The sequence below is a fragment of the Mytilus trossulus genome, chromosome 2, assembly GCF_036588685.1.
Source record: "Mytilus trossulus isolate FHL-02 chromosome 2, PNRI_Mtr1.1.1.hap1, whole genome shotgun sequence".
NCBI lineage: Eukaryota > Metazoa > Mollusca > Bivalvia > Mytilida > Mytilidae > Mytilus > Mytilus trossulus.
In genome coordinates this window covers 66,864,050-66,889,458 of record NC_086374.1, presented here as the reverse complement: position 1 = coordinate 66,889,458, position 25,409 = coordinate 66,864,050, and the positions used below count along the sequence as shown (strand labels likewise).

General features: G+C 33.4%; 1 protein-coding gene across 2 annotated transcripts in view; it reads left to right on the top strand.

The window, feature by feature from the left end:
- Window positions 1-12,112: 12,112 nt before the first annotated feature.
- Window positions 12,113-25,409, top strand: part of LOC134707837 (fibril-forming collagen alpha chain-like) — a 36,969-nt gene continuing 23,672 nt past the window's right edge. The window contains exons 1-15 of one of the 2 annotated variants that reach the window (XM_063567915.1): window positions 12,113-12,466; window positions 16,716-16,943; window positions 17,658-17,704; window positions 18,311-18,391; window positions 18,701-18,745; window positions 19,277-19,330; window positions 19,646-19,699; window positions 20,157-20,210; window positions 20,831-20,884; window positions 21,674-21,727; window positions 22,694-22,792; window positions 23,036-23,134; window positions 23,410-23,553; window positions 24,133-24,231; window positions 25,007-25,114. In XM_063567915.1, the coding sequence (XP_063423985.1) occupies window positions 12,391-12,466; window positions 16,716-16,943; window positions 17,658-17,704; window positions 18,311-18,391; window positions 18,701-18,745; window positions 19,277-19,330; window positions 19,646-19,699; window positions 20,157-20,210; window positions 20,831-20,884; window positions 21,674-21,727; window positions 22,694-22,792; window positions 23,036-23,134; window positions 23,410-23,553; window positions 24,133-24,231; window positions 25,007-25,114 (1,296 nt within the window). In that variant the 5' untranslated portion in view covers window positions 12,113-12,390. Of the gene's footprint in view, window positions 12,467-15,035; window positions 15,056-16,715; window positions 16,944-17,657; window positions 17,705-18,310; window positions 18,392-18,700; window positions 18,746-19,276; window positions 19,331-19,645; window positions 19,700-20,156; window positions 20,211-20,830; window positions 20,885-21,673; window positions 21,728-22,693; window positions 22,793-23,035; window positions 23,135-23,409; window positions 23,554-24,132; window positions 24,232-25,006; window positions 25,115-25,409 lie in introns of those variants that run through there. The other variant, XM_063567916.1, reaches the window with a different exon arrangement.

Below are 25,409 nucleotides of genomic sequence, written 5' to 3'. Positions count from 1 at the left end.
TCATCGGGTACAAGAACATCATTCGTAAATATACGTCAACACACATACATCTCATACGTTCAGGTGTTTCACATCCATTCTTTCGTCGTTATATTCTATACAAAGCTCGAAAAATTCGTCATTCACTTCAAAGGTTAAACAGGTTATCCAGATGGGATGTAGTTACGATACTGTTGTCAGGCCTTAAAGATTGCATATTTTTGAAATAATATTGATTCACTCTAAGGGTCTGCGTCGGAAATATTATCGCACTGTTGAAGACCAACGTTAACTGGTGGTCTTCCGCTGTTTTCTGCTCTTTAGTCGGCTTGTTGTCTCTTTGACACATTCAAATTTCCATTCTTAATTTTAAATGCTATAAACAACGTTATTGTCGCGGGTTTTTTTCCCTTTTTCTTTTTTTTTGCATACAACCTGTTTCCACCTCAGATATCGAGGCAATGCATATTCACAATTTTCTAATGTTGTCGTTCCGTTCCTTTTCCCTTTCGGAACACCTGAGATCACCCCGGTTGCTGAAAGGGTTCGTGTTGCTTGGTTTTCTAGGTTGTGTTTTGTATACTATCGTTTGTTTGTTGATGTTTTTTTTTAGCCATGGCGTTGTCAGTTTATTTTCGACTGAAATATTTGAATGCCCCTTTTTGGTATCTCTCGCCTCTCCTTTCCCTTTAGAGAAGATATAAATTTCACACATTTGCGTCAATTTAACACCCTCAAGAATAAATACTTTGTTTACAGTAAATTTAAGATGTGTTAGCATTAAAGAACACACAACGAGAAGAAAGAAATATTAATGCGTTTCAATGATAATTTTCTTTAATAATTGTTTCATTCGGGATATAATAAACAGAAATTACACAGCACTTTAAAATAAGGATATGCTACTAAGACAACTATCCACCCGAAAGCAGAATGCCGTCGGCAATAAGCAAAGCCCATTTCGCTTGGCAAACTTTAAAGTCCTCGATGATAACCAGATTTAAAGCAATTTAAACGAAGTGGTAGTATAACGAAATCAGAGATCTATATTTTAATTAGATTGAAGAGGATCCCGAAACCAACGCATGGTTTATTTACAAAACAACAAACGAAAAACACATATGATATGCAATAACATACGACAACCCCTGCGTAACAGGTTCCTTATTTGGAACAGGCGCATAAACAATATGGCAGAATTAACAATTTTTGCAGACTCCCAGCCCTATCTTTAACAGTTTTAAAGTTTGGTACCCGTTACAACAAAGGAACAAACTATTAAAATTCGTTGAAAAGGACTTGACTTCTCATATCAATGGCTGGCTAATGGGTTTTTGTTGTCAGACGTTTCGCCACGATATATCACCAGCTCACTGTAATAAAAAAAAAAGCAGACCCGCGTGCCACGTCCGGTCTGTGATTTTTGTCGAGCCTGCAACTTTTGTTGCAGAAAGCTCGACATAGGGATAGTGATCCGGCGGCGGCGGCGGCGGCTTTAGCTAACTTCTTTAAAAGCTTTATATTTTAGAAGGTAGAAGACCTGGATGCTTCATACTTTGTATATAGATGCCTTATTTAACGAACTTTCCATCAGTCAGATGTCCAATGTCCTTGACCTCATTTTCATGGTTCAGTGACTACTTGAAAAAAAAGTTAAGATTTTTTGTAATGTTGAATTATCTCTTGTTATAAGTAATTAGATAACTATATTTAGTATGTGCGTACCCTGCAAGGTCCTCATGCCAGTCAGACAGTTTTCACTAGACCCCGACCTCATTCCATAAATCAGTGAACAAGGTTAAGTTTTGGTGGTCAAGTCCATTTTTCAGATACTACATGTGTATAAGCAATAGGGCTAGTATATTCGGTGTATGGAAGGACTGTGAGGTGTACATGTCCAACTGGCAGATGTCATCTGACCTTAACCACATTTTCATGGTTCAGTGGTTATAGTTAAGTTTTTGTGTTTTGGACTGTTTTTCTCATACTTTATGCAATAGATCTACTATGTTTGTTGTATGAAATGATTGTAAGGTGTACATGTCTAGCGGGCAGATGTCATCTGACCTTGACCTTATTTTCATGGTTGAATGGTCAAAGTTAAGTTTTTGAGTTTTGGTCTTTTTATCAATACTATATGCTATAGGTCAACTATATTTGGTGTATGGAAATATTTTATGATATTTATGTCAGTCGCTCAGGTTTTATTTGACCTCGACCTAATTTTCACAGTTCATTGCTCAGTGTTAAGTTTTTGTGTTTTGGTCTATTTTTCTTAAACTATAAGTGATAGGTCAACAATATTTGTTGTATGGAAGCATTGTTAGCTGTACATGTTTGCTTGGTATGGTTCATCTGACCTTGACCACATTTTCATGGTTCATTGGTCTTTGTTTAGTTATATTGGTTAATGTTAAGTTTATGTGACCGTTTTTAATAAAGCTTTATACTTAGGACTATATCAACATAATATCAATGATAAGTAAAGAAGGCGAGAGATTTCAGTGGTGTGCACTCTTGTGTTACATATTTTCTGCTATTTATCGATCTGATGAGTTAACCCTTTATAAAAGAGGGGCGAAATATACAGGAGGGACAGTTAAACTCATTAATTTGAAATAAACTGAGGGTATGGCTAAAAAAAGACAGATAAACAATTAATAGGTCACAAGACACAACAAAGAAAACTAAAGACTAAGCAACACGAACCCCAATAACAACTGCGGATGATCTCAGGTGCTCCATAAGGGTAAGCCGGTCCTGCTCCACATGTGACACCCGTCGTGTTGCCCTTATTATTACAAACCTGGTCAATAGTCTAATTTAGTAGGTCACATTCGTGAAAAGGGAACGGGATTGTAGTTACGACATAAGGAACATATCTGATATCATCTGTGAAACGGATAATCCATAACGGTCAACCAACTCGTAAAATTTACGAAGGGACGATTTCAACTTCACCATTTGGAACTCTTGGTTTAATAACTGCCTTATGACCCTTTTTCAAGGGAATCATGATAGGAGATGTAAGCCCGGGAATATAGTACTCCGTATTCAGGCGCTGCTGGAATGTTGCTTCATAGAAATGGGAGGTTCACAATTGGGGAGCTAAAATCATCTCTTTTGTCGTAGAGTTTTGTTTTCAACCGACCCCCATTTTGAGTGGATCTGTTGAATTCTTTATTTCTAGTTCGATGGGATAGATGCGTTCAACAAAGTCACCAAATTTGGAATTATTTAGTGAGAGAACATCATCTATATAGCGGAAAGTAAAGCTACAGGATCATATTGCTAACTTCTTAACCTCTATTCATACAAAGTTCCTGTAAAAAGTCAGCCTCATAATAATAATGGAACAAGTCGGTAAGAAGAGGGACACAGTTGGTTACCATGGGAATGTCGATAGTTTTTTTGTCGAGCCTGCAACTTTTGTTGCAGAAAGCTCGACATAGGGCTCGACATAGGAATAGTGATCCGGCGGCGGCGGCGTTAGCTAACTTCTTAAAAGCTTTATATTGTAGAAGGTAGAAGACCTGGATGCTTCATACTTTGTATATAGATGCCTCATTTAAAGAACTTTCCATCAGTCACATGTCAAATGTCCTTGACCTCATTTTCATGGTTCAGTGACTACTTGAAAAAAAAAGTTAAGATTTTTTGTAATGTTAAATTCTCTCTAATTATAAGTAATTAGATAACTATATTTGGTATGTGCGTATGTAAGCGATAAATTTGTCCTTGTAAAATATGTCCGGGTTTTAATATTGTTTTAGAAATGTGTATTGATATTATGAAGAAAAAAAAAATTCCCCAAACAAATATTTCAGGGAAATCATGTCCATGTTCATATTAATCCTAGGTAGAAACGTCAATGTTTGTTATTTTTAAGTGTTGTATTAATATTGTTATAGAGTTATGTATTTAGATTTAAAATAAAATATTTCCGAAGACTAATTTTCCTAGGAAATTTGGTCCACTTTCTTTATGTTAATTGGAAATTATTATCAAAACTTTCAATTCTTAACTAAGATGGGGTTGTTAATTCAATAGTTTTCATCATAATATAAAAAAGAAGATGTGGTAAAATTGTTTCTAGGAGAGATTTTTGTTTTTAAGTTGTATTTATTCATAGTCAATCTATTGCATTGTATTTATCCATTTTTCCGGTAAAAAGTGTTCATTTTCTTTTGCTTCCAGAATGTTATTTGGTAACAGACATTTTTTTCTAGGTAAACAAGTCCATGATCATAATTTTACTAGAAAAACATGTATTAGGACAAATTTTCCTAGGAAAATAAATGCCAGACTTATTTTACTAGCTATGGACTTATTTTCCTAGGAGAATTTGTCCTAGGACTTTTATTCCTAGTAAAATTATGGCCATGGACTTGATTACCTAGGGAAAAATGTCCGGCGGACAAATTTTCCTACCGGACCAAATTTACTGTTACATATACTCTGCAAGGTCCTCATACCAGTCAGACAGTTTTCACTTGACCTCGACCTCATTTCATGGATAAGTGAACAAGGTTAAGTTTTGGTGGTCAAGTCCATATCTCAGATACTATAAGCAATAGGTCTAGTATATTCGGTGTATTGAAGGACTGTAATGTGTACATGTCCAACTAGCAGGTGTCATCTGACCCTGACCTCATTTTCATGGTTCAGTGGTTATAGTTATGTCTATGTGTTATGGTCTGTTTTTCTTATACTATATGCAATAGGTATACTATATTTGGTGTATGGAATGATTGCAAAGTGTACATGTCTAGCTGACAGGTGTCATCTGACCTTGACCTCATTTTCATGGTTCAGTGGTCAAAGTTAAGTTTTTGAGTTTTGGTCTATTTTTCTAATACTTATGCATTAGTCAACTATATTTGGTGTGTGGAAATATTTAATGATCTATATGTATGTTACGCAGGTTTTATTTGACTTTGACCTTATTTCCAGTCTTAGATTGTATGTACTCTTAGAGATCTTTGGATTTTTTTAGTATCCACATCTGATTCACGCCACCTCTATAATAGGCAGTTTCACAATTACTTTAAAGCCCAGCTTTGATTGCTGATAAAATGGATGTTTATCATTTAGAAAAAGGTTTCGTGGAGCACTTGGAAGACCGAGCAATATACCGTTGTTTGTAACCACACTTATTTAGTTTATATATCCAATAGTGATGGAAGATCCAGTTCTTCATCTTTGGTTGAAATTACAAAGGAACATAGAACAGACATCATGATTTCCTCTTTGGTAAGTGTCGTGAGGGTTTATGTTTCGAAGTGAATTGCCATTTTCGCATTTTTCTTATCCTGCGCTAGTTCTTAAAAAACTACGATTCCATGGCAATGCTAACCTTTTGACGTACAAAGAGATTCGAACATCTTTTTGTTTTACTATTTGAAAAGAACTTGTCAATCGTTCTATGAAATGACCTAACCAAATCATGAACAACTGTAGCAAATCATGATAAAACCTGTGAACTAAACGCTCGTCGATGTGACGGTTACCACCGATGAGTTTTATCCATTAAGTTGGCATCTGACTCGGAAAATTAGTTGTCTTCCGTTGACTACTAATCAGTAAGTTGAGTTAGGCCGTTAGTAGTCAGTTATATATATATATGTTCGGCAATATTAATGTTTAACAGTTTTCACAGTTCAATGTTTCTTTGATTAGTTCGTGTCCATGAGAACCAGAACATTGACCCTTCATATATCATTGGTGTTTCTTGGTAACTGAGTGTCTTTGTTATGAAAATGAAATCTATAAAACAAATGTAGGTCAGTGCTCCATGTGAACTGCCAGAAAAAGTTCAATGACCAGCAGTAGACTCCCAACTGATTGATTTTTCTGATATATGTAATAAGTCATATAAAACTAAAATGACATTACTAAAAACAATGAAAGCCTAAAATGTCAAGAGTTTATTAAAAAAAAAAAATTTTAATTTTTGACAGTGTAACAGATTTCTAAGTCTATTCATTTCAATCGCTTAGAAATGTGTTTCAAAACTAGTAAATCGGTTGTATAATAAGTGGCAACAGCAGGTGTTGAAATGAAACATCTGCCACTTCTGATGCTCTTATTGTGCAAGATGCTGTAGATTATCAGAAGGAAAAATCTAATTTTCTCAAAAAGTTAGTCTAATTTTGAAAACTACATATACTATCGCTTCTAATAGTTTTCTGTCCACGTGAACAAATTCAGATTCATTTTGATTAAGTTTGGGATTTTGTTAGGAATAACGAAAATTAGCTGATATATCTCTCTAACCATCAGGAGTAACCATTGAATGTTTCTATATTTCTTTGAATTTAGTAAAAGGGTTGTATCCCATGCATTCTCTTATATATATAGGCAGATGCGGATCCAGGATTTTGAAAAAAAGGCCCACTGTTTAGAGTGACATTTGTAAAAAGGCCAACGTTTAGAGTGACATTTGTCAAAATCCTTATCACATATGAATGAAGTTCCATACGGGGGGATGGGAACCCTGCCATGTAACCGCAGGGGCGGATTTAGGCGGGGGCGTGGCGGGCGTGCGCCCCCCCTAAAATTTGCAAAGTATGGGTTGTCTTCAACGTGTTTAGTCAGTATCAGAAGAGACCATACCTTCTTAACATTCAAAATATATAAAACAGTCAGTTTAACCAGGGTTTTTCTATACTAAGTAACTTAGTAACATAATCAACGTGTTTACTTATCAACTGACCTACGATTTATTCAAGTTCTATAAATAGTATATATACTTCAAAGAAAACGTTTTAGCGTTAAAGTACAAAAAATTGTTACATTATATTTGCCGTTTTTATAATCAATTTCTTTGATATTCGAAGTGCCGAATTATGTATACCGTTTTACATGCATGGCCGATATCCCCACAAAATAAAAATAACTTCGTAAATCACGCGGCATCTCATTCTGAATGATTATAGTTATTTGTGGCGAACACAGTATATATAAAGTCTCGCACGACCTCCGAAAATCCAAAAAGTAAAAACATACATTGTATTATGAAAGGACAATTGAAAATCACGGCGAAAAGTGGAAATTTTCGTTTGCAAAATCTAGTTCTAGTATCTTATATTGGTCATGTGAATTTATGTTATCTGTCTTGTCTCACTTTGCCTCCGTCGATCTGCCCGTCTATCTGTCAACTCTTTACATTTCCATCGTCCTAACCAAGTTTGTCGAGGATGGTGTTATGTAGTGTTAAAGTAATTCTTAAGTGAACCGGTTTCATTTCACATGACTGAAACCATGTTGAATGGCTACGACACATTGACGATCTGAAATAAGGGCTTTTTATTTTTGTGATGTTTCTGTTTTTCTGTTTATCACAACTACCAGCACCAATGTCTTTCAAGGATTGGTTGACAGATATTTATGACCTGATATTGATATATAGATTATTTTAGAAGTGCTGGTGTCTTGAGTGTATATTGGTTTGCATAAAGGAACACAGACACAAAATAAAATGTTCGCATGATCTTCAGTTTCTGTTTTGGGCTGCAGCTTTATAAACTCTATCATAGATGCAGAATGAATTTCTTACATGTAGTGCGTAAGTTATTGGTGTCAGGAGATTTTTTCTAGTTTGTAGGAGACCTTGCCATCATAACTGAGAGGTTTTTCGCGGAAAAGGAACATATTGTTTTATATCTGTCCGTCCATGAAACTAGTGATTGTAGATTGTTGTCAGGTTGGATTTAGGTGGTTTCTACTTGAAACTATAATTTCTTGCTGACTGTACCTCACAATAGTCCGAAATACCTACATTGCGCCCCTGTAGAAGAATATTTCAAAAAAAAAATAACCTCAAATTTTTTTTTAGCCACGCTCCGCTCGGCGATCCAAAATTTGCGCCCCCCTAATCTGAAATCCTGGATCCGCCCCTGGTACCGAACAACTTTTATTCCGCCTCGATCTGAAAGTATAAGTAAGCTTGTGTATAAATTGTATATTTCCGAAAACCAATAGTGTTTTGTAATTATATTTTCAACATTAAACTTTATTAATCTTTATGAGGCAACAATATGCACCAAAGCATAATTGACATATGGATGTATGCAATTATGGGTCAGCGTACCGCCATGACCTTCAATAACGAACAAAACCCATGCCGTAGAATGGGTCTAGTCATGATGACAAAATGTGAAACAATTTAAACGAAAAAAACACGCAGCCCGATTTGTGACAAATAAGCGATACACAAATATACATACATCAATAAACCAAAACCACTGAATTACTGGCTCTAGACTTGGGATAGACACAACACAAGAACCGTCGGAAATAATTTGACTCATCAGACTGGCACTGACCACAAAAACAAATTAATTATATAACGACAGAAAACCACAATGTACTTAACTAAGAGTACTTGCAGTCACTGAAGCTAGTTCAAACCAATAATAACTAATAAATAAAGCATGTTTCCCCAAGACTGATTTTTGTTTCACTGCATCATGGACAATTAAGGAGATTTTTTGATATTTTTAAATCAACAATCCTAGAGCATCGTTTCTTGATGTCTTTGCAGATTATCAAACACATTTTAAAAAAAATATTTTAATATAAATAATTTTAAAAGAACACCCCCCCCCCCCCCCCACCTTTGCTATTTAAAAAAATAATTATGAGAACGTTTCATGGTGTTCGGTTGGAACCTCGGCCCCTATTGGAAATGGATGGATTCGCGATCGGGAAATATAATAAATGTACTTCTGGGACGGTCAAAATTAGTACAGAGCACCGTATATCTATTATGGTGTTACAGTGCTCTCGAGACAGTGATGACTTCTATTTCATTATGCATTCGTCAGAGCTGACTTTTCTGTTTTCTGCTGACATAGAAAACTTGGGCGTGACGCATATTAAGGCATCACGCTATATAACTTTTATGACATCGCTTTTTACTAGAACAGTCAGCATTAAAATATCACGTTTTTCTAATTTGATGCAGAATGCCTTGAATAACACCATAAATTTCATAATATGCAACCACAAAATATCATACATCATGACAACAAAAAGCTGTGTCATGCATGTCTTGAAATCAAACTCCCCGTTGTGCAGTGGCATAATCAATCATAAACTAGACGGTTGTTAAAAAAAGACAATTCTTTCAAAAAGTGCTGATGTGTGCATTTCTGAAATTAAGATTTACCTATAGTATGCATATTTTCTTTCGGTCATCAAAACTGACCGAATTAAAGTTGACAAATGACCAGTAATTAGCAGATACATTGTACTTATACTGCCTATATTCTGATGATAGAAAAGTAAACTAAAATAAAAGCAAATAAGTAGATAAGAATACAATTGAATGCATATTTATATATGTCAATTTGGCATGATTTTTAGTTTGGACACAATTTCTTATTCCTTTTCTGATTTTACACCTTATTGTACTTTAACGTGAAGGTACCCAAATTGCACCTTTTGTGAAATTTCCGTAGATTTTACTTTTCCCAGGGAAAGCTTCGTCTGCTGATATATACTGTGAACAATTTTGAGTACTCGGTGCAATTTGGGTACTGTACATGTGTCAAGTAGTTATCATTACAGTTGTCATGTAGTTGCCATTACAGGTGTAAAAAGCTGTCATTACAGGTGTTATGTAGTTGTCATTACAGGTGTTATGTAGTGTCATTACAGGTGTTTTGTAGTGTTTTTACATGTGTTATGTAGTGTTATTACATGTGTTATGTAGTGTCATTACAGGTGTTATGTAGTGTTATTACAGGTGTTATGTAACTTGTCATTACAGGTGTTATGTAGTTGCCATTACAGGTGTTATGTAGTTGCCATTACAGGTGTTATGTAGTGTCATTACAGGTGTTATGTAGTGTTATTACAAGTGTTATGTAGTTGTCATAACATGTGTTATGTAGTGTCATTACAGGTGTTATGTAGTGTCATTACAGGTGTTATGTAGTGTCATTATAGGTGTTATGTAGTTGTCATTACAGGTGTTATGTAATTGGATTTTCAGGTTTTATGTAGTAGTCATTATTGTTGTTATGAAGTTGTAAATAAGTTAGCATTTCCGGTATTTTGTTGTTGTCCTTACTGTTGTTTGTGTTGTGTTATGAAGTTGTAATTACAGTCGTTATGTAAATACCATAACAGGTGGCCGTGCTATGTAGTAGGCATTGTATGCAGGTATTATGTTGTTGTCATTATTGTTGTTATCTAGTTGTCATTTCATGTGCTATGTAGTTTTCATTACAGGTGTTATGATGTTGTCACACGTTTCATGTACTAGTTCTTAGTAGTTGTCGTTACGGATGCTATGTAGTTGTCATTAAATATGTTGATGGCATATCTACGATATACTCTGCCAACGTTTATTCACTTCTTTTATGACTGAATCGTTGTGTCTGAAAAGAGTTTGAACTTTTATAGTGAAACATAGAGGTAAAAATTCGAAGACAAGTGTCCCTTGTTGAAGACCAAATATATACTAACTAACCGATATGGTGATCTGTGTGTGTCAGTTTTTTTATGTTTTTTTTTTTTTTTTTTTTTTGGGGGGGGGTCAAGGTTTGGTGTTTAATGCGTTGAGACGGAGTTGAGTATGGTCGTTTCGATATTGTTTCTTTGATATATACCAATGTCTCCTTTATTCCAAACAATAAGCATTGGATCTGTCCCAATGATACTCTTTTTTTTCACGTGCTTACTCTTAGTGTCCTCCTTTTGTATTCATAAAATACACTTTTTCACATATGATATTTAGAAAGTCTCTATTAATAAATAAAAGGAGATGTGTCGAATATGTAAATCAGACAGCAACCCAAACGGACGTAAACAAAGCTATAAAACCAATCTACAAACATATAATTAATCTTTTGTTTGTGCATTTATATTAAAATCAAAATGCACCTATATCATTGCATATAAACACCTAATAATGAAATCACGTTTTTTAAGAACATTAATAGATCGCATACATATGTGAATTTAGTACCAAATCTCTTTTATTATCTTCTTAGAAAATTGGATTAACTTACTTTTTATGAGCATATGTTATACATGTTATTATGAAGAAACAGAAATCATAAAAAATATTTGCTTGGCCTTTTACATTCACGCTCGTGCAGCACACGCGATTACACACTGTAGTACAACATACACAAAGTCGCAAGTAAACGATAACATTTTCCCTTTGGATAAAAGGGGATCATATTTGCAGCTACAAATGACAATATTTTTAGTTATTGAACTAAAAAAAGGAACAGGAAGAAATGCGCGGTTAAAAAAATCACAATAATATACAAAATCACCTACAAAACATTTAATGAGCTATCAGCCCCTTTTCGCTTCGTGATATCACAATAATTTTGTTTTGTGTTTCAAATTAGACTAGTGATCCCCCCTCGCACAAACACAAAAGCAAAGGATTTTAAATTATATGGATTTTAGTATGCATTTACGATAACAGGTCCAAAGTATTTTTACAATCATTTAGGCTTAAAATGACCCGAGCTTATGTGCCATTATTGTGGCTCAGAAATTGTTCCTATATAAGGATCCAAACGTCCATACTGACTGTTGTCCATACTGACTGTTTTCCATACTGACTGTTGTTTATATCAACCCCTGAAAAAATCTGATTTTCTTTATATTTAAAAAAAAAAGGAGTTAAGAAACTAAAATATATACTCATTATCTGAAGAAGAAAAATCACTTAATTTGTTGATACTAAAATTCTCTCTGATTAATAAATACAATTACTTTGATTTAAAATTACTTGAAGTGTAATTTTCACCCTTCTGCTACCTCATGGCACAGAAAGTGGAAATATATTTTTTTAATTTACACACATAAGCAGTTTTTAAACAGACACTTGTGTAAGATTGCAATCTGGTAATTGATTTTTTGTAGACAAAGGTTATCTTGTAGGTCGCGTATAAAACTTTTTTTATTATGCTGGTGTATGTTTTATTCATGTCAGCAAGATAGAATTTCGCTCAGCTCATTTCGTAATAAATCATCTTGGTTCCCATCAGTTTGTTACTCTCCGGCGGTATCATGGGTTCCAGATGACGCTTAAATCTTGACTGACAGCCGTTTTACTTTCTCGGGCGTTTACCCCATCTCAGCAATCTAAAAAGTATTCATTTATGATTGGCTCTTGCAGCAACCGATGTTTGTGTACAAATTTTAGATTGCCCTGGATAGAACAGTTGGCGACTGGCCGCTGCCGTTAAGTTTTCAAAATTGAACCTAGGAATCCGCTGTTGCTTTTGCAAAAAGGCAGCACGGCCCTTCCTAGATAAACGGCTTGTCAACTCAGGCCCAATATTTAGTCTTTCCAACAGGACTCTGTTGAAATTTTATTCCATAAACTGTTTTGTTGTTTTTCAATGATCTGATAGACAATAGAACTAAATAACAAAAATGAAGCTTAGCCATGTGCGGTGGGGCCTTTTAGGCCTGTTAGTTGTGATATGGACTGTGGATGCTCAATCTGAAGGTAAGTTACATGGCATTCACTGCTTTTTTAAGCTTTAGTGTCTTCAGACATAATGCAACGTTAATTTTTTCTAAGTCAACTATCAATTTTGTGTTTTTTCATACATATTTTGAATGCACCTTGAATTCTCGCATGCACTTTATTGAAAAATATAAACGATAGAATAATTAAAACACTTATGGAAGTGGTGATGCAAAACATGTTTCTACCATTTTAATTGAAAAGTGTCTTTTGGCTGCCAAAAACGAAGGAGATAAAGACGCAACTGTGCAAACATTTAAATGCATATTGTATTTCAATTTGCGTATTTTGTTCTAAACAGTCAATTAGATTAAAAACGTAACGTAAATTCGTAACAAGTATGGCCTGCAAAAAATGCATGCACATTCAATATTGATTCTAATGGTTAAACACCTTGGTTTAAGGTACCATTATTATTATTACAGTTACTTATTTTCTGGCTCATGTTGAAAAAAACTTACTTTTAAACCTCATTAAAATCATGCAATAGAGATTATTCTTTTCAAGTGTTTTTTGTTGTTGCTTTAAGTATGTTGTCTTTATTCTAAGCATCTGTCCAACATATGAAATTCTGTTAGTATTTGGAAAACGCTTTCGACACTTTTTTTTGCAATTTTATTATACTCTAAGAGTCTCAATATCGAATTATTTTTATTGCGATTTCGGCGCAATACTGTTTTGTTTTCGGTCACTGAAACATAAGGCCTGGTAGGAAATGTCAAAGTAAAGGCTATCGAAGGCGAAATGTTATTAAATTAGTTCTTTGGTATTATAATTATGGATGCATTTCGTCATCAAATTGTCAAAGAAATATGCAAACACGCACAAGTAAAATAATGTTAAAAATTGTCATGAAATAAGTCTTTTGGAGTATCTTAACCGAGATTTTAACTGATGTTGGCAGCTTCATGGGGGGTTAACTTTCGGAAAACACATACCGCCTTTAACCGGATATTTGATTTGGCCGCCATATTACACATTTTTCGATATGCATTATACACCGGCATCATATTTAAAAATACAAGTACGAGTCGACAATAGTTTACTAATATGAAATTTTGTACGTACTCCGGCCATTTTGAAATGATTAAAAAACAACTAATATTTAAGTTGAAATAGTCCCATTGGTATTTAATTTTAAATCAGTTGATTCTTATATGGTCGTGTAATACAGTGACAGTACTCATGCAGATTGGTCAGGTGTAACTGGAGTAGTGCAAGCAGTCTATTAACTTCGGAGCTGCTAGACCACTTGCGTTTGCAGGACCACTTGCGTTTCCGCAAACGCTTCTGCAGAAGTCATGCATGATAAAAGATGATGAATAATTAGCGAAAAAAAAATCATCCATCATGCTGGTCAGATTACTGGCTGCCTAACATAAATTCTGTTCGCGTCGTTCACGCATTTGGTTGCGTATCCACTATTTTACTTTTGCAACGTTGTTTGCGTTTTAGCCGATGATTTCTTTTTGTCATATTCATACCGTGAAAACGTATAAATCAGAAACGTTTCAACTTTATCGTACACATCCGCCATGGTTTTATAGACCTGGATGGTTCCGTTTGTTGACCGTGGCAGAGTTTTATTCAATCATAGAATCTTATAAGATAAGATATATCATTTTACTGTAGTTCTGCCGGTTCAATTTGATGAAACAAAAAAGAGGACCGAAATGCATATGTTAACAGATTGTAAAATACTTATAAAAAAAAAGATAAAGTCTGCCCATGTGCATTTTTTGAAACTTGATATCGTTGTGTTTAAACTGTGCCAGTATCACTGAATTATACAGATACAGATAAAAAATGCCGGCGAGAATAATGGAACTAAATATCAGATGTTGTTTTAGGGAGCAAAAAAAGGGGGGGGGGGGGGCACTCAGGCACCTAATAGACTGCATGAAAAAAAGTCTCACTCCTGTTTTAATTGTTGCCTTTTCAATGGCAGATCCAAAAAGGAACTGATAATGATTGGCCAGACCCACAGGCACTTGCCTCAGAAAAAAATTCCTATATACCTTGATATAAAGGTATGTAGGGGGGGGGGATATTCTGAGACGAGTGCATGTGGCCAGACACCCTCTTGTTTGGATTATCAAATGCTTTTTGAATGGGAACATAAGGTTGAAACCCACTCCACCCCATCATTCTGATTTGGAAACACTTTTTTAGAATGTATCCACGCTCTGCTTTTTGATGGTCTCCGTTCCCGTGTTCTCAAAATCCGGCATCTGAACAGGGACAGTACAAAAACGTTACTTAAACTGAACACGATATGATATCACGATAGTAGATCATTTGTAATTTGTGTTTAAGTCATATAAAAATGATGGAAATGAATAAAATAAAGAGTTAATTTCCTTGCTTGGAGCATGACACTGTAAAAGCGGTATGATCGATAACCAATGGGATATGAAGTGAGAAAATGTAGTTTCTTTCCCCTTTCTATATATTAACTTAAGCGTTTGTTACATGTTTCTTTCCCCTTTCAACATGTTCCTCAGATAATCTAACCACAGACACAGACCCGTTCCCCTGTTTATTAGATCTGTAAATTATAGAATTGAGGTTCACTATTACGTTAAAATACACACCATCATCAACATCTACTCTTGATATGGTTTTCTCTTATAAATAATTAACAAATTCGCGAATTTAAATTACCTTTTGAAAAAAAAAAGTGTATTAAAAGATGGAAAGTCACAAGTCAAGCACAAAGACAAATTCTTGTTGAATTCTTTTACATACCTGCCAACTTTTCAAAATGCCCATGGGGTTTTGTGTGCAAGATGGCTGACATAGTCCTAAAAAAACTTTCAAGGGGGCCTGCAAATACATTTTAATGTTGTTTTTTGGCTTCTTCATACTTTTAGAAGCCTTTGTAAAATCAATTGTTTTGTTAAAATTGTGGGCAAAATTGCTCTTTCAAAATTTCAATTTGGGAGCCTCCATGGGGGAAATCCCCCGAAAATAGTGACAGTTGGCAAGTATGCTTTTATTTTAATACATTTGAGCTATAGACTCTATGACTAGGTGCAGATCAATTATTTTTGAAAGAGTTATGCCCCATGTAAATATTGATTAACAAGGAAATTTGCAGCGAGCTCCCTACTAAGTTCAATACTTGCCAGAAATTTATGAAACCTGTATTATACATTTATATCAGCAATGTCTGACACTTTCAATAATTAGTTCTGATAAAATATTTTTTACAAGTTATGCCTCTTTGAAATATTAATTACAATGGAAATCACAATGCATTTGGTCTGAGGCCTTCACGTCTTGAGAAATTAATAAAAAATCTTTAAAAAAGGGGATAAAAGGTGCCTTTTTTAGTTTATCATGTTTAATAATCCCTTTTACCTTGGATAGATAAAATATGTGCAATTTTTTTTTTTTGGGGGGGGACTTGGAACTCTATTTTATTATAAGAAAAGTGATTAAGCAATTACATTAAATGATGTCTAAATCCATCTGAAACATTCCTGAAACTGATAAAAAAAAAAATATATTCAATATCATTTACACGAAGAATACCTTCATTTTGTAAAAGGATTATTCATCCAAATTGGCCTGTAAGCAAGGTAAGGAAAATATTCCTTGTCTTAAAAAAAATCCATTTTTCTTTGTTTACATTTGCCAAGCACTCAATACATCAGGGTTTATGTGCCTGCATGTTCCAAGTGAGGAACCTGTAGTTCAGTTTTTGTCAGTAGTTTTTAGATAGGGTCTTATCCTATTTTAAGTTGTTTGGTTGTTTTTCACTTTAGGACCTTTTATAATGTATATAGCTGACTATTTGTATTTGTTTTTTTCCTTGTTAAAGGCCTCACAGTCATAAAACTTTCGAGCATGATTTTTGTACTCCGACTCGAAAATCAACCAATCAAATTGCTGGATTTCATGTTTCGAGCATGATTTTTGTGCTCGGAGCACTGAGCTAAGTTTTATAGTGGTAGACTTACTTTTATCCACTTCATTTGTAAATGTATTCTGGTGGATGGTTGTACCATTGGTAACTTTACCACATCTCTGATCTTTGAATAAGCCATATATATATGTACATTTTTACATGTAGCTCCACAAAGGGCCTGACCTTCAATCTGTCTCTGTCATATTCATATATGATGTATGTTTACTAATCAATGTTTTGGTTTATGGTTTTGAAATACTTTTCAAAAGTACTTTATATTGCAAATTACAGAAATTATTATGGTTTTTTTTACAGATAAACCAACAAAATGTAGGTATAGAGGTGAAGAATATGATGTTGGTAAACCATTCAAACCTGATCCTATAAATGTACCTTGTTATACCTGTGAATGTACACCAAATCTAAACTCAAATGGACAACTGGACGTATTCTGTCGCACAGAGACCTGTGTTGCCTTAAACTGTAAAGAAGACACAAAAGAGGTCCGTTTGGATGGAGACTGTTGTCCTACTTCATGTGAACGTAAGTTAAGATATATTGGTCAGACTCAGTAATTAAATACACAATTTTATGAATGAAAAGTTTAAAAGGGTAATAACAACCTCCATTGACATATTTAACCCTTTCCTCTATAATGATGCCTTTTGACACAACCCCCTTTACTCAAAAATGCCGCCTTATGATGCCTTTGTAGTGACTCAGTTGAGAAGTCTTGCAAACGAAAAAATTTTTTTTTTTCAGAGCCCTGTTTCAGATCTTATAAAAGTTGAATCTAATATAAAAAGGATATATAGGAGTTAATAGACATTTCAAAAGCTCCAAGACTTGGGAGTGAGGTGTGTTGTCTAATCTTGTGCCTATTTTAATATATTGTAGGCTGAGGGGGAAATTTTGAACTAGTGTAGCAATCTTGTCATATAATCTTCCTTTGACTCATAGTTGACCGTGAGCAGAGTCCTCAATCAAGATGGTACAAATTTATAACTTGATCTTATTTATGCAAAATATTTCCTTTTTCACAACATTCTACTTATTTGCACTCGATCTAAAAATAAGTAATTAGCCAGATTAGAGCAAGAGTATATAATATATATTTAGAGTTCCAAATATGAACCTAAGAAGGAAAACACATACTTGGAACTCCCTGAAAAAGGGAGATAATCATTATTATGTAAGTTAACTTAAATAAATGAAATGTCATACATGTAGATATGAATACTTTTTTTGTATTTATAGCCATCTTGAAACATCCCAAGTTTCCAGCTGCCATTGAATCTGGAAAGGTAAGTTATAGATATATGTATAGATATGATAAAAATGATCAATGATAAATATGATAAGTATGATAAATATGATAGCATGATACATGTGATAAATGTGAGTATACATCTTAATCATAATGTAGTATAAAAGATTAATTCAAATTTTATCATTTAATGATTTCAAGAGACAATGCATATGAAAGAAATATTGGTCAATGTTTTTGAAAGATTTTTTTATTTGCAAAACAAAAGCACATGGTATTTAAAAATGGTGGGAAAAGGGAAACTGAACACAAATGTTGATTGTGAATATCTTAATATGTCATCTTCTAAATTAACAGTTTCTTCTCCGCCTTCTTCTCTACCTTGTACTACTTCTAATTGGCCTCCTTAAAATAGTGACACCTGAAGACATATAACACAAAAGTTTAAAAAAATATATATATTTTAACTCTGTAAGAAGTTTTAACACCAAATTGATTTTAGTAAGAAGCCATATTACTTTTTTCATTTGACCTTTGTAACCATGAAATTCCTATCATTCCATGGATAATCTTTTGCCTTTCTTCTACTGATATTATAATTGTGTAAATATAATGTAATTTTGGTAATTTTTTTTTTTCAAAGGTTATAATGGGGGATGAAAAATCAGGAGGATACAATGGAGGAGGAAACATCTATCCCGGACCCGTTGGTGGTGCTGTAATGGTAAGTCAACTATATATTGAGGGTGTCATGATTTAAATTGCACATTCCTTTTAACAACACAAAATGAACAAGACTTTTTAAAGAACCAATAACCAAATTTTGAATAATTACACTAAATAATGAATATGAACATTATGGTAAGAGGATTATTTTTTTAAAGAGGCATAGGCAAAAAATATAAATAAAGAAACATTGTTCAATTAATAATGAAAGTGAATAATTTGGGTATGGGTTTTACAGCTAGTTAGGTTCAATTTTGTCAATTTATGCTTAAAGTGAAATACTATGTGTGAACTTTGTATTTTTCAGGGACCCCCTGGACCAAGAGGACCAGCCGGACCTGCAGGACCAGCTGTAAGTTTATACAAATGAGAAGAATTGAAATATAGCAAAACATGTTCAAACAAAACCTCTTCAGGGCTTTTTTTGTCCGTTTTGGCAGATCATATAGTATGATTGCCAATGAGACAACTCACCACAATAGACCAAATGACACAGAAATTAACAACTTAAGATCGCTGTAATTTAACTTTAGTTTGCCTCATACAAGTTTTATGAAACTTATACACAGTGATACGAACCATAACACACAGACAGAGTTACAAGTTTTGATTTTTAGTGATTTATCTTTCTAGAGTTATGCCCTTTTTTAACTTGGAAAATTGTAATGCTTGAGCAGAGTGCATTCATGTTCTCAGACACACTTCTCTTTAATCTCAGACACATTTTTCTTTCATTATGATTTATTTCAATTTTCAGGCATTTTTCAATTTATATATTTATTTGAAGAAGTATATGAAGTGTAAGCTTTTTTTAAAATAAACTGGAGTTGATAGAAGAAACAAAAATAATAGATAATTATATTAATGTTGTATTAATTTCTAGGGACCAGCAGGTTACCAAGGAGCAAGAGGGGAACCAGGAGACCCTGGACAACCTGTAAGTTTGTTTATTTTATTTTTTACATTTTTCAAAAATTTAATGCAAATCAAGCAAGGATAATGAAATATATACACACATACATAGGTCTACTATGTAAAATCCAAAGTTTTGAATGACAGAATTATTTTGAAACTTTAGCTTTACGTTAGCTTAATTTTAACATTTCAAACTTAAGCTTTACGCTTGCTTAATTTAACCATTTTAAACATAAGCTTTACGTTTGTTTGATTTAACCATTTCAAGTAATATGTCAACCTCAAATTTTGCATTGTAATTTGTATTTTGAATTGACAATGCTTTTGTATTATTCAGGGATCACCAGGAGAAAGGGGATTCCCAGGACCTGGAGGACTCCAAGGATCAAATGTAAGTGTTGTTCAAAAATTTTTGCTTATTTTAATCCAGGTTTAGGAAAGAAGTGCTATTTTTGTTTACTCTAACTTGAAAAATAAGAAGATCAGAAAGCTTGTCAAAAGACATTAAAATAAAATAACATTAATAGATTGTTGATTTTTTTCAAGTTATATTTATAATATTGTCCTTATAGTCAAGTTAAAGGTCCTAATGTTAAAAGTTTTACCGTCCTTTTTAAATTTTGACACTCACCATCAAGCATGTGAAAATGTTAAAATGTTAGGTGTATATTTTTTTTTTTAATTTAAGAGGTTTTGTTTCTAAGAGTTATGTTTAATGTCATGGCTTCTTGTTATAGAATTCAAGTATTACACATGTATAAGCAAATAGAATATTTGACATTCATGAATGTAAGTTGAATGCAATAATTGATCCTAAGTAATAAAAAATCCAATATATTTGTTTGCAGGGTGAAGAAGGTTTACCAGGAGAACAGGGACCTACTGGACCAGTTGGATCTTCAGTAAGATGGCATTTTATTATACTCTGAAAATAAAGATAATTTGTTTTGTGTTTTAATGATAGATTGTTTTAAAATCTAAATCCTGCTATAACAATTAATTGTATTAAATATTTGTAATTTCTTAATCAGTCAAATGGATTTCAGACACAGCACATATTTTTTTTTAAAGAATAAAATTGAGAGAATGAAAATGTATGTAAAAATAGTTTTAGTCATAATTATTATAGCATGGTCGACACAGAACATATTACTTTCAAGAAGTGAGAAAAAACATATGAACTTTAACATGATATCACTGCCTCAAAAATGCAAGACAACATATATGTACAAGAGTACATGGCTCATATGCTATACAATTATTTACAGTCCTATGTCTAGCTGTTGCAGTCTGCACCGTTAGCCACTAGTCCGATGCCCCAGACTAGTAAATATTGATTTGGACTAGCAAAAATTTTCAATATTTTATGTAGTCATATAGGGACAATTTTTGTTATTGAGTGTCCGGACTAGTAGATTAAAAAGTTTTTGGCGCAGACTGCTGTTGGCCTAATCCTCTTCCTGTAAGAGGCTGGATAATGAATTATATTACAGAATTTTCTAATGTTATTTATTTATTTTAGGGAAATGCAGGACAACCAGGAATGCCCGGCATGCCAGGACCCAAGGGACACAGGGTAAGTTAGCCCAGGCGTATAGTTAAATGCCTTTCAGTTTAACCCATTCGTAAAGTTAAATGCCTTTTAAGTTTAGCTTAATTGTACGGTTAAATGCCTTTAAGTTTAACCCAGTCGTAAAGTTAAATGCCTTTTAAGTTTAGCTTAGTTGTATAGTTAAATGCCTTTAAGTTTAACCCAGTCGTAAAGTTAAATGCCTTTTAAGTTTAGCTTAGTTGTATAGTTAAATGCCTTTAAGTTTAACCCAGTCGTAAAGTTAAGTTCCTTTAAGTTAAGCCCAGTCATATAGTTGAATGTGTTTAAGTTTAGCCCAGTTGTATGGTTAAATACCTATAAGTTTAGCCTAGTAGTATAGTTAAATGCCTTTAAGTTTAGCCCAGTGGTATACAGCCTTTGAATTACACCAGTCATAAAGTTAAATGAGTTAAAGATTCAAAAGGATATACCATGGATCAATATGTATGTGATCCTGAGTTTGCTATGTTGACTTAACACTGTTATTTTCGCATCAATGAATGTCAACTTACTTTTTAGTTAAAATTTTTTGGGTTTTTTCGTCCTTGTGTATTGGAACTTTTAACAGTCATATTTGAAACAATAGTTAAATGCCTAAGGGTATTCTCATGGTTATTTTTCCACAGAGCCATTACATATCTTTCTTGTTAAATGCCTTCTAAATTTCCCATATCAATTTTGCAACAATTTCCATACATGTGTAAAAAAAAGGGGGGTGGTGTAGTGTTGCACTCTTGACACAGCTGCCTATTATAATATTTATTAACATTTCAGGGAATGTTGGGAATGGCCGGAAAAACTGGTGAAGAAGGACGCTCAGGAGAAAAGGTTAGATTGCTTGTTATTTGAGATTGCATTGAAATCTCATTGAAGATGTAGAAGACTGAGCTATGCTACTTCCAAGATCTTCAAATCATAAAAGAATATATTGTCCATAAAATAGATCAGACTAGAAAAATTTAAAGTACAATTTCAGTTCATGTTAAGAATTTGATACTGCAATATGTCAATTAACTAAAAAGGTCAGAATACTGGTAAAATAAGATTTAATTCTTATCTACAGACATAGGTATTTTGATGGAATTGACCTATAGTATGGTTCAGACATACTTAGGGATCATTATAGTAAATTAACCGTGCAAAGTTAAAAGACATGCACATCTTAAGATTTCATTCCTTGATAAGAAAGATCATAAGATACTGTTTATAAGAGTCTGAAATGTTTTACTTCAATCTCAAGTTTCAAAAAAATATTTGTAAGAAAATTCTGTTAAAAAGTTATCATATTTTTCCTCTCCATATTTTATTTACATTTTTACATTTATCTGATGAACCCCATGTGAAACCTTTTTAAGTCATCTGAAAAAAATACCACACAATATGAATGTATACCAAGAAAGTCTTACAACAAAATTTTATATGGTACCAAGAAAGGCTTTTGAGTTGGAAATCCAAATTCTAGAAATTGCCATGGACTTCAGTGGCTTATAGATTACAAGAATTCTGCAGAAAGGAGATCCCAAGAATTTTGTAAAAAAGGGATCATAAGAAAAGGGAAAGATTTAGAATTCAGTTGAAAAAAAGAAAAGAAATAGAGCCCATAATTAATATGCTATAAAACTGTGGAAAGAAAATGGTTTCTGGTCCATAGTGATTTATTGTTGGTTGCTTAACGTCCAGTTGCAAGATTTACATCCAGTGGCAAATATTTTATGCATGTTCAGGAATATTGGTCTGGTCAATAGTGAAGATTTTTTTTTATCACTACTTAATTTGATCACTAAATTTGTTCAGGGACCACCAGGACCTAATGGACCTCCAGGAAACCCAGGACCATTGGGACCAAGAGGAGCACCAGGAGAAAGAGGAAGAGATGGATCCCCAGGAGCACAGGTAAACTCTTGGACTCTTTAAATTTTATACAACAGTACCAGTCTATCTGTTGTTTGATGATTTGTTTAAATTTGTAAGTTTTTAAAACAAAAAAATAAAAATTCAATATTTATTTATCTTCTAATAAGTTCAAATTTTAGTGACGCTTGAAGCAAAATAAGGCTTTGTCAAGATAATGTATTTAATTGCATTTTTACCAGTTTTGTAGAACTATTTGCATAAGTAATATATTGCTTTATTCAGGGAATGAGAGGACAAGATGGTAATTCTGGAGAATCTGGACCCCCTGGATCAATTGGATCCCCTGGAGCACCAGGTTTCCCTGGTAGTGGAGGACCAAAGGTAGGGTTGGAATTATAAAAAATATACATGAAATAATTGCTTTGATTAAAATAATTGGAGAGATTGAAAAAATTGATTACTATGATCAAATATAAAGCCTTACTAAGACCTAATTTTTAGAATTACTTATGCTTAAAGCATTCTACATCCTTGCCCTATGTTACTTATAAGTAAAGTTTCAATGAGTTCTTATTAAATAATAATTTATATATAGTAAATCACTAATTCCTTTCTCTGTAACTTCATATATATTGAGTGATTTATGTTTTTTAAAGGGAGATTCTGGACAAGCTGGACAAAGAGGAGACCAAGGATTACAAGGACCTCCAGGAGTAGGTGGTTTACCAGGACAACCAGGAGAGTCTGGACGACCAGGATCCCCAGGACGTGATGGAGAACCAGGAGGAAAGGGGGATGTCGTAAGTTTTACCACACCCCATATCACAATCTGAAATACTATTGGAATATATATCAGTAATTCAGAAAGCTGTCAGCTAATTAAAACTTGGTGTACATGGTTAGAAATATTACCCAGAATACATGAGATTCTGTAATGAAAAATTTCCAAATATCCTTTGATAGTTAAATGCTACAGGATATTCTATGAAATAAGAGTAAAACTAGCAAACTCGAAAAACCAAACAAAACAATGATATGTGGAGACATAAAACATAAATTGAATATGTTGCTTATCAAAATAGGATGCATTCAAAGAGATACAGCAGATTGATAAAGTCAGGCAGAGTACAAATAGAACCAATGTTAAAAGACACTAAGCCCATCTGACTTTTTTGCTGCAATTAATGTTAGTCAAACTTATTCTTTAGCATTTTGCATTGAATGAAATCTTAGGACCTGGGTTAAAATATGCAATGAGACATAAAAAAAAATCGATAATTTGGCATAAAACAAGATAAGGATTTATTTATTTTGTTAAACTCACTTCCATTTTATACACACAACAGGTAGTATAACTAGAGTCAAATTGATTTTTGTAGGGTCAAGCCGGAGCCCCTGGAAATTCTGGATTCCCTGGACCACAAGGACCCCCTGGCCAGGCCGGAGAACCAGGTATTCCTGGAGCCGCTGGAGAGCAAGTAAGATCAAAACTTTATTCTCTTCATAATATGATTAGATCATAAGATTAAAAAGGTTTATGAGTGATAAAATCAGAAGAACAGTGTAAGTTTAAGGTAGATCTGTGCACAGGTGTCAAATTTAATTATGCACCAGAAAGCTTTCAAGATGATGAAAAATATGATGTTAAATATTTTTTTTCATTAAATTTATCTTATGTTCATTTTAAGTATTTACTGGAAGCAATTAGGTGCAGAGATATTACTTAAACTCAATGATGCTTGACAAAAATACACAGATTTCAGATTCCCTCTCTCTGTTTTAAAACTTAATTGCTGCCAAGTCAACATCTGGTATTAGAAAACATGTGCTTGAAAAATAAAGCAATTTCTTTTGTGCATTTTAATGTTATGATGAAGAGTAAAAGCATTTTAAAATCCTCTTATGTTCTTCACCTCAAAGGATTCACTGTCAGTTAAAAGAGCTATCAATGTAAGAACTATAATGTCAGTTTGTGGAATTGGTTCAAAAGAAAAAATATAATCTTTTTTGTTCGCTTCACAAATGATTATGTTGATGGCCTAAAATTACAAAATCTTAAGTCAAAGATTGATAATTAGATAAAAAAAAAGAAGAAAGAAATGTGTGGCTCACCCAGGTTCATTTTATTTTGAGATGCGCTGGTTAAAAATAATATATATTTTTTCTTAAATATCTTTTTTCCTCCATATTCATATCATAAATAAAGTGTTGTATTCAATTTTCTGATATGTAAATGTTCAAATTACTTAATAGGGATTAGGCGGACAAGATGGACGTAATGGAGATCCAGGAGAAAGAGGATACCCTGGTGCCCCAGGTGAACCTGGTCTTGCAGGACTAGCTGGAGCAGAGGGAAAGAGGGTAGGTCAATTAATGATTGTTAGTAAAGATCATTTACAATCTTAGAAGAATATCCATTGAACAATTTGACAGAAAATTCATTAGAATCTGCGAAATTTGATTCTCTTTTAAAATTGTATGCAGACCAACTACTAAATCTGCCATACAGTTACAAATTTTGTTGTTTAAAATATATATCCATCTAATTTCCAGTTGTTCCAATTTTAATTGTCTACAAAAAAACTGTAAGAACAAACTACAGTTTTTGTTTTGTTTGAAACAATTTCATCTTTGTTTGAATTTAATCAAAAATTGA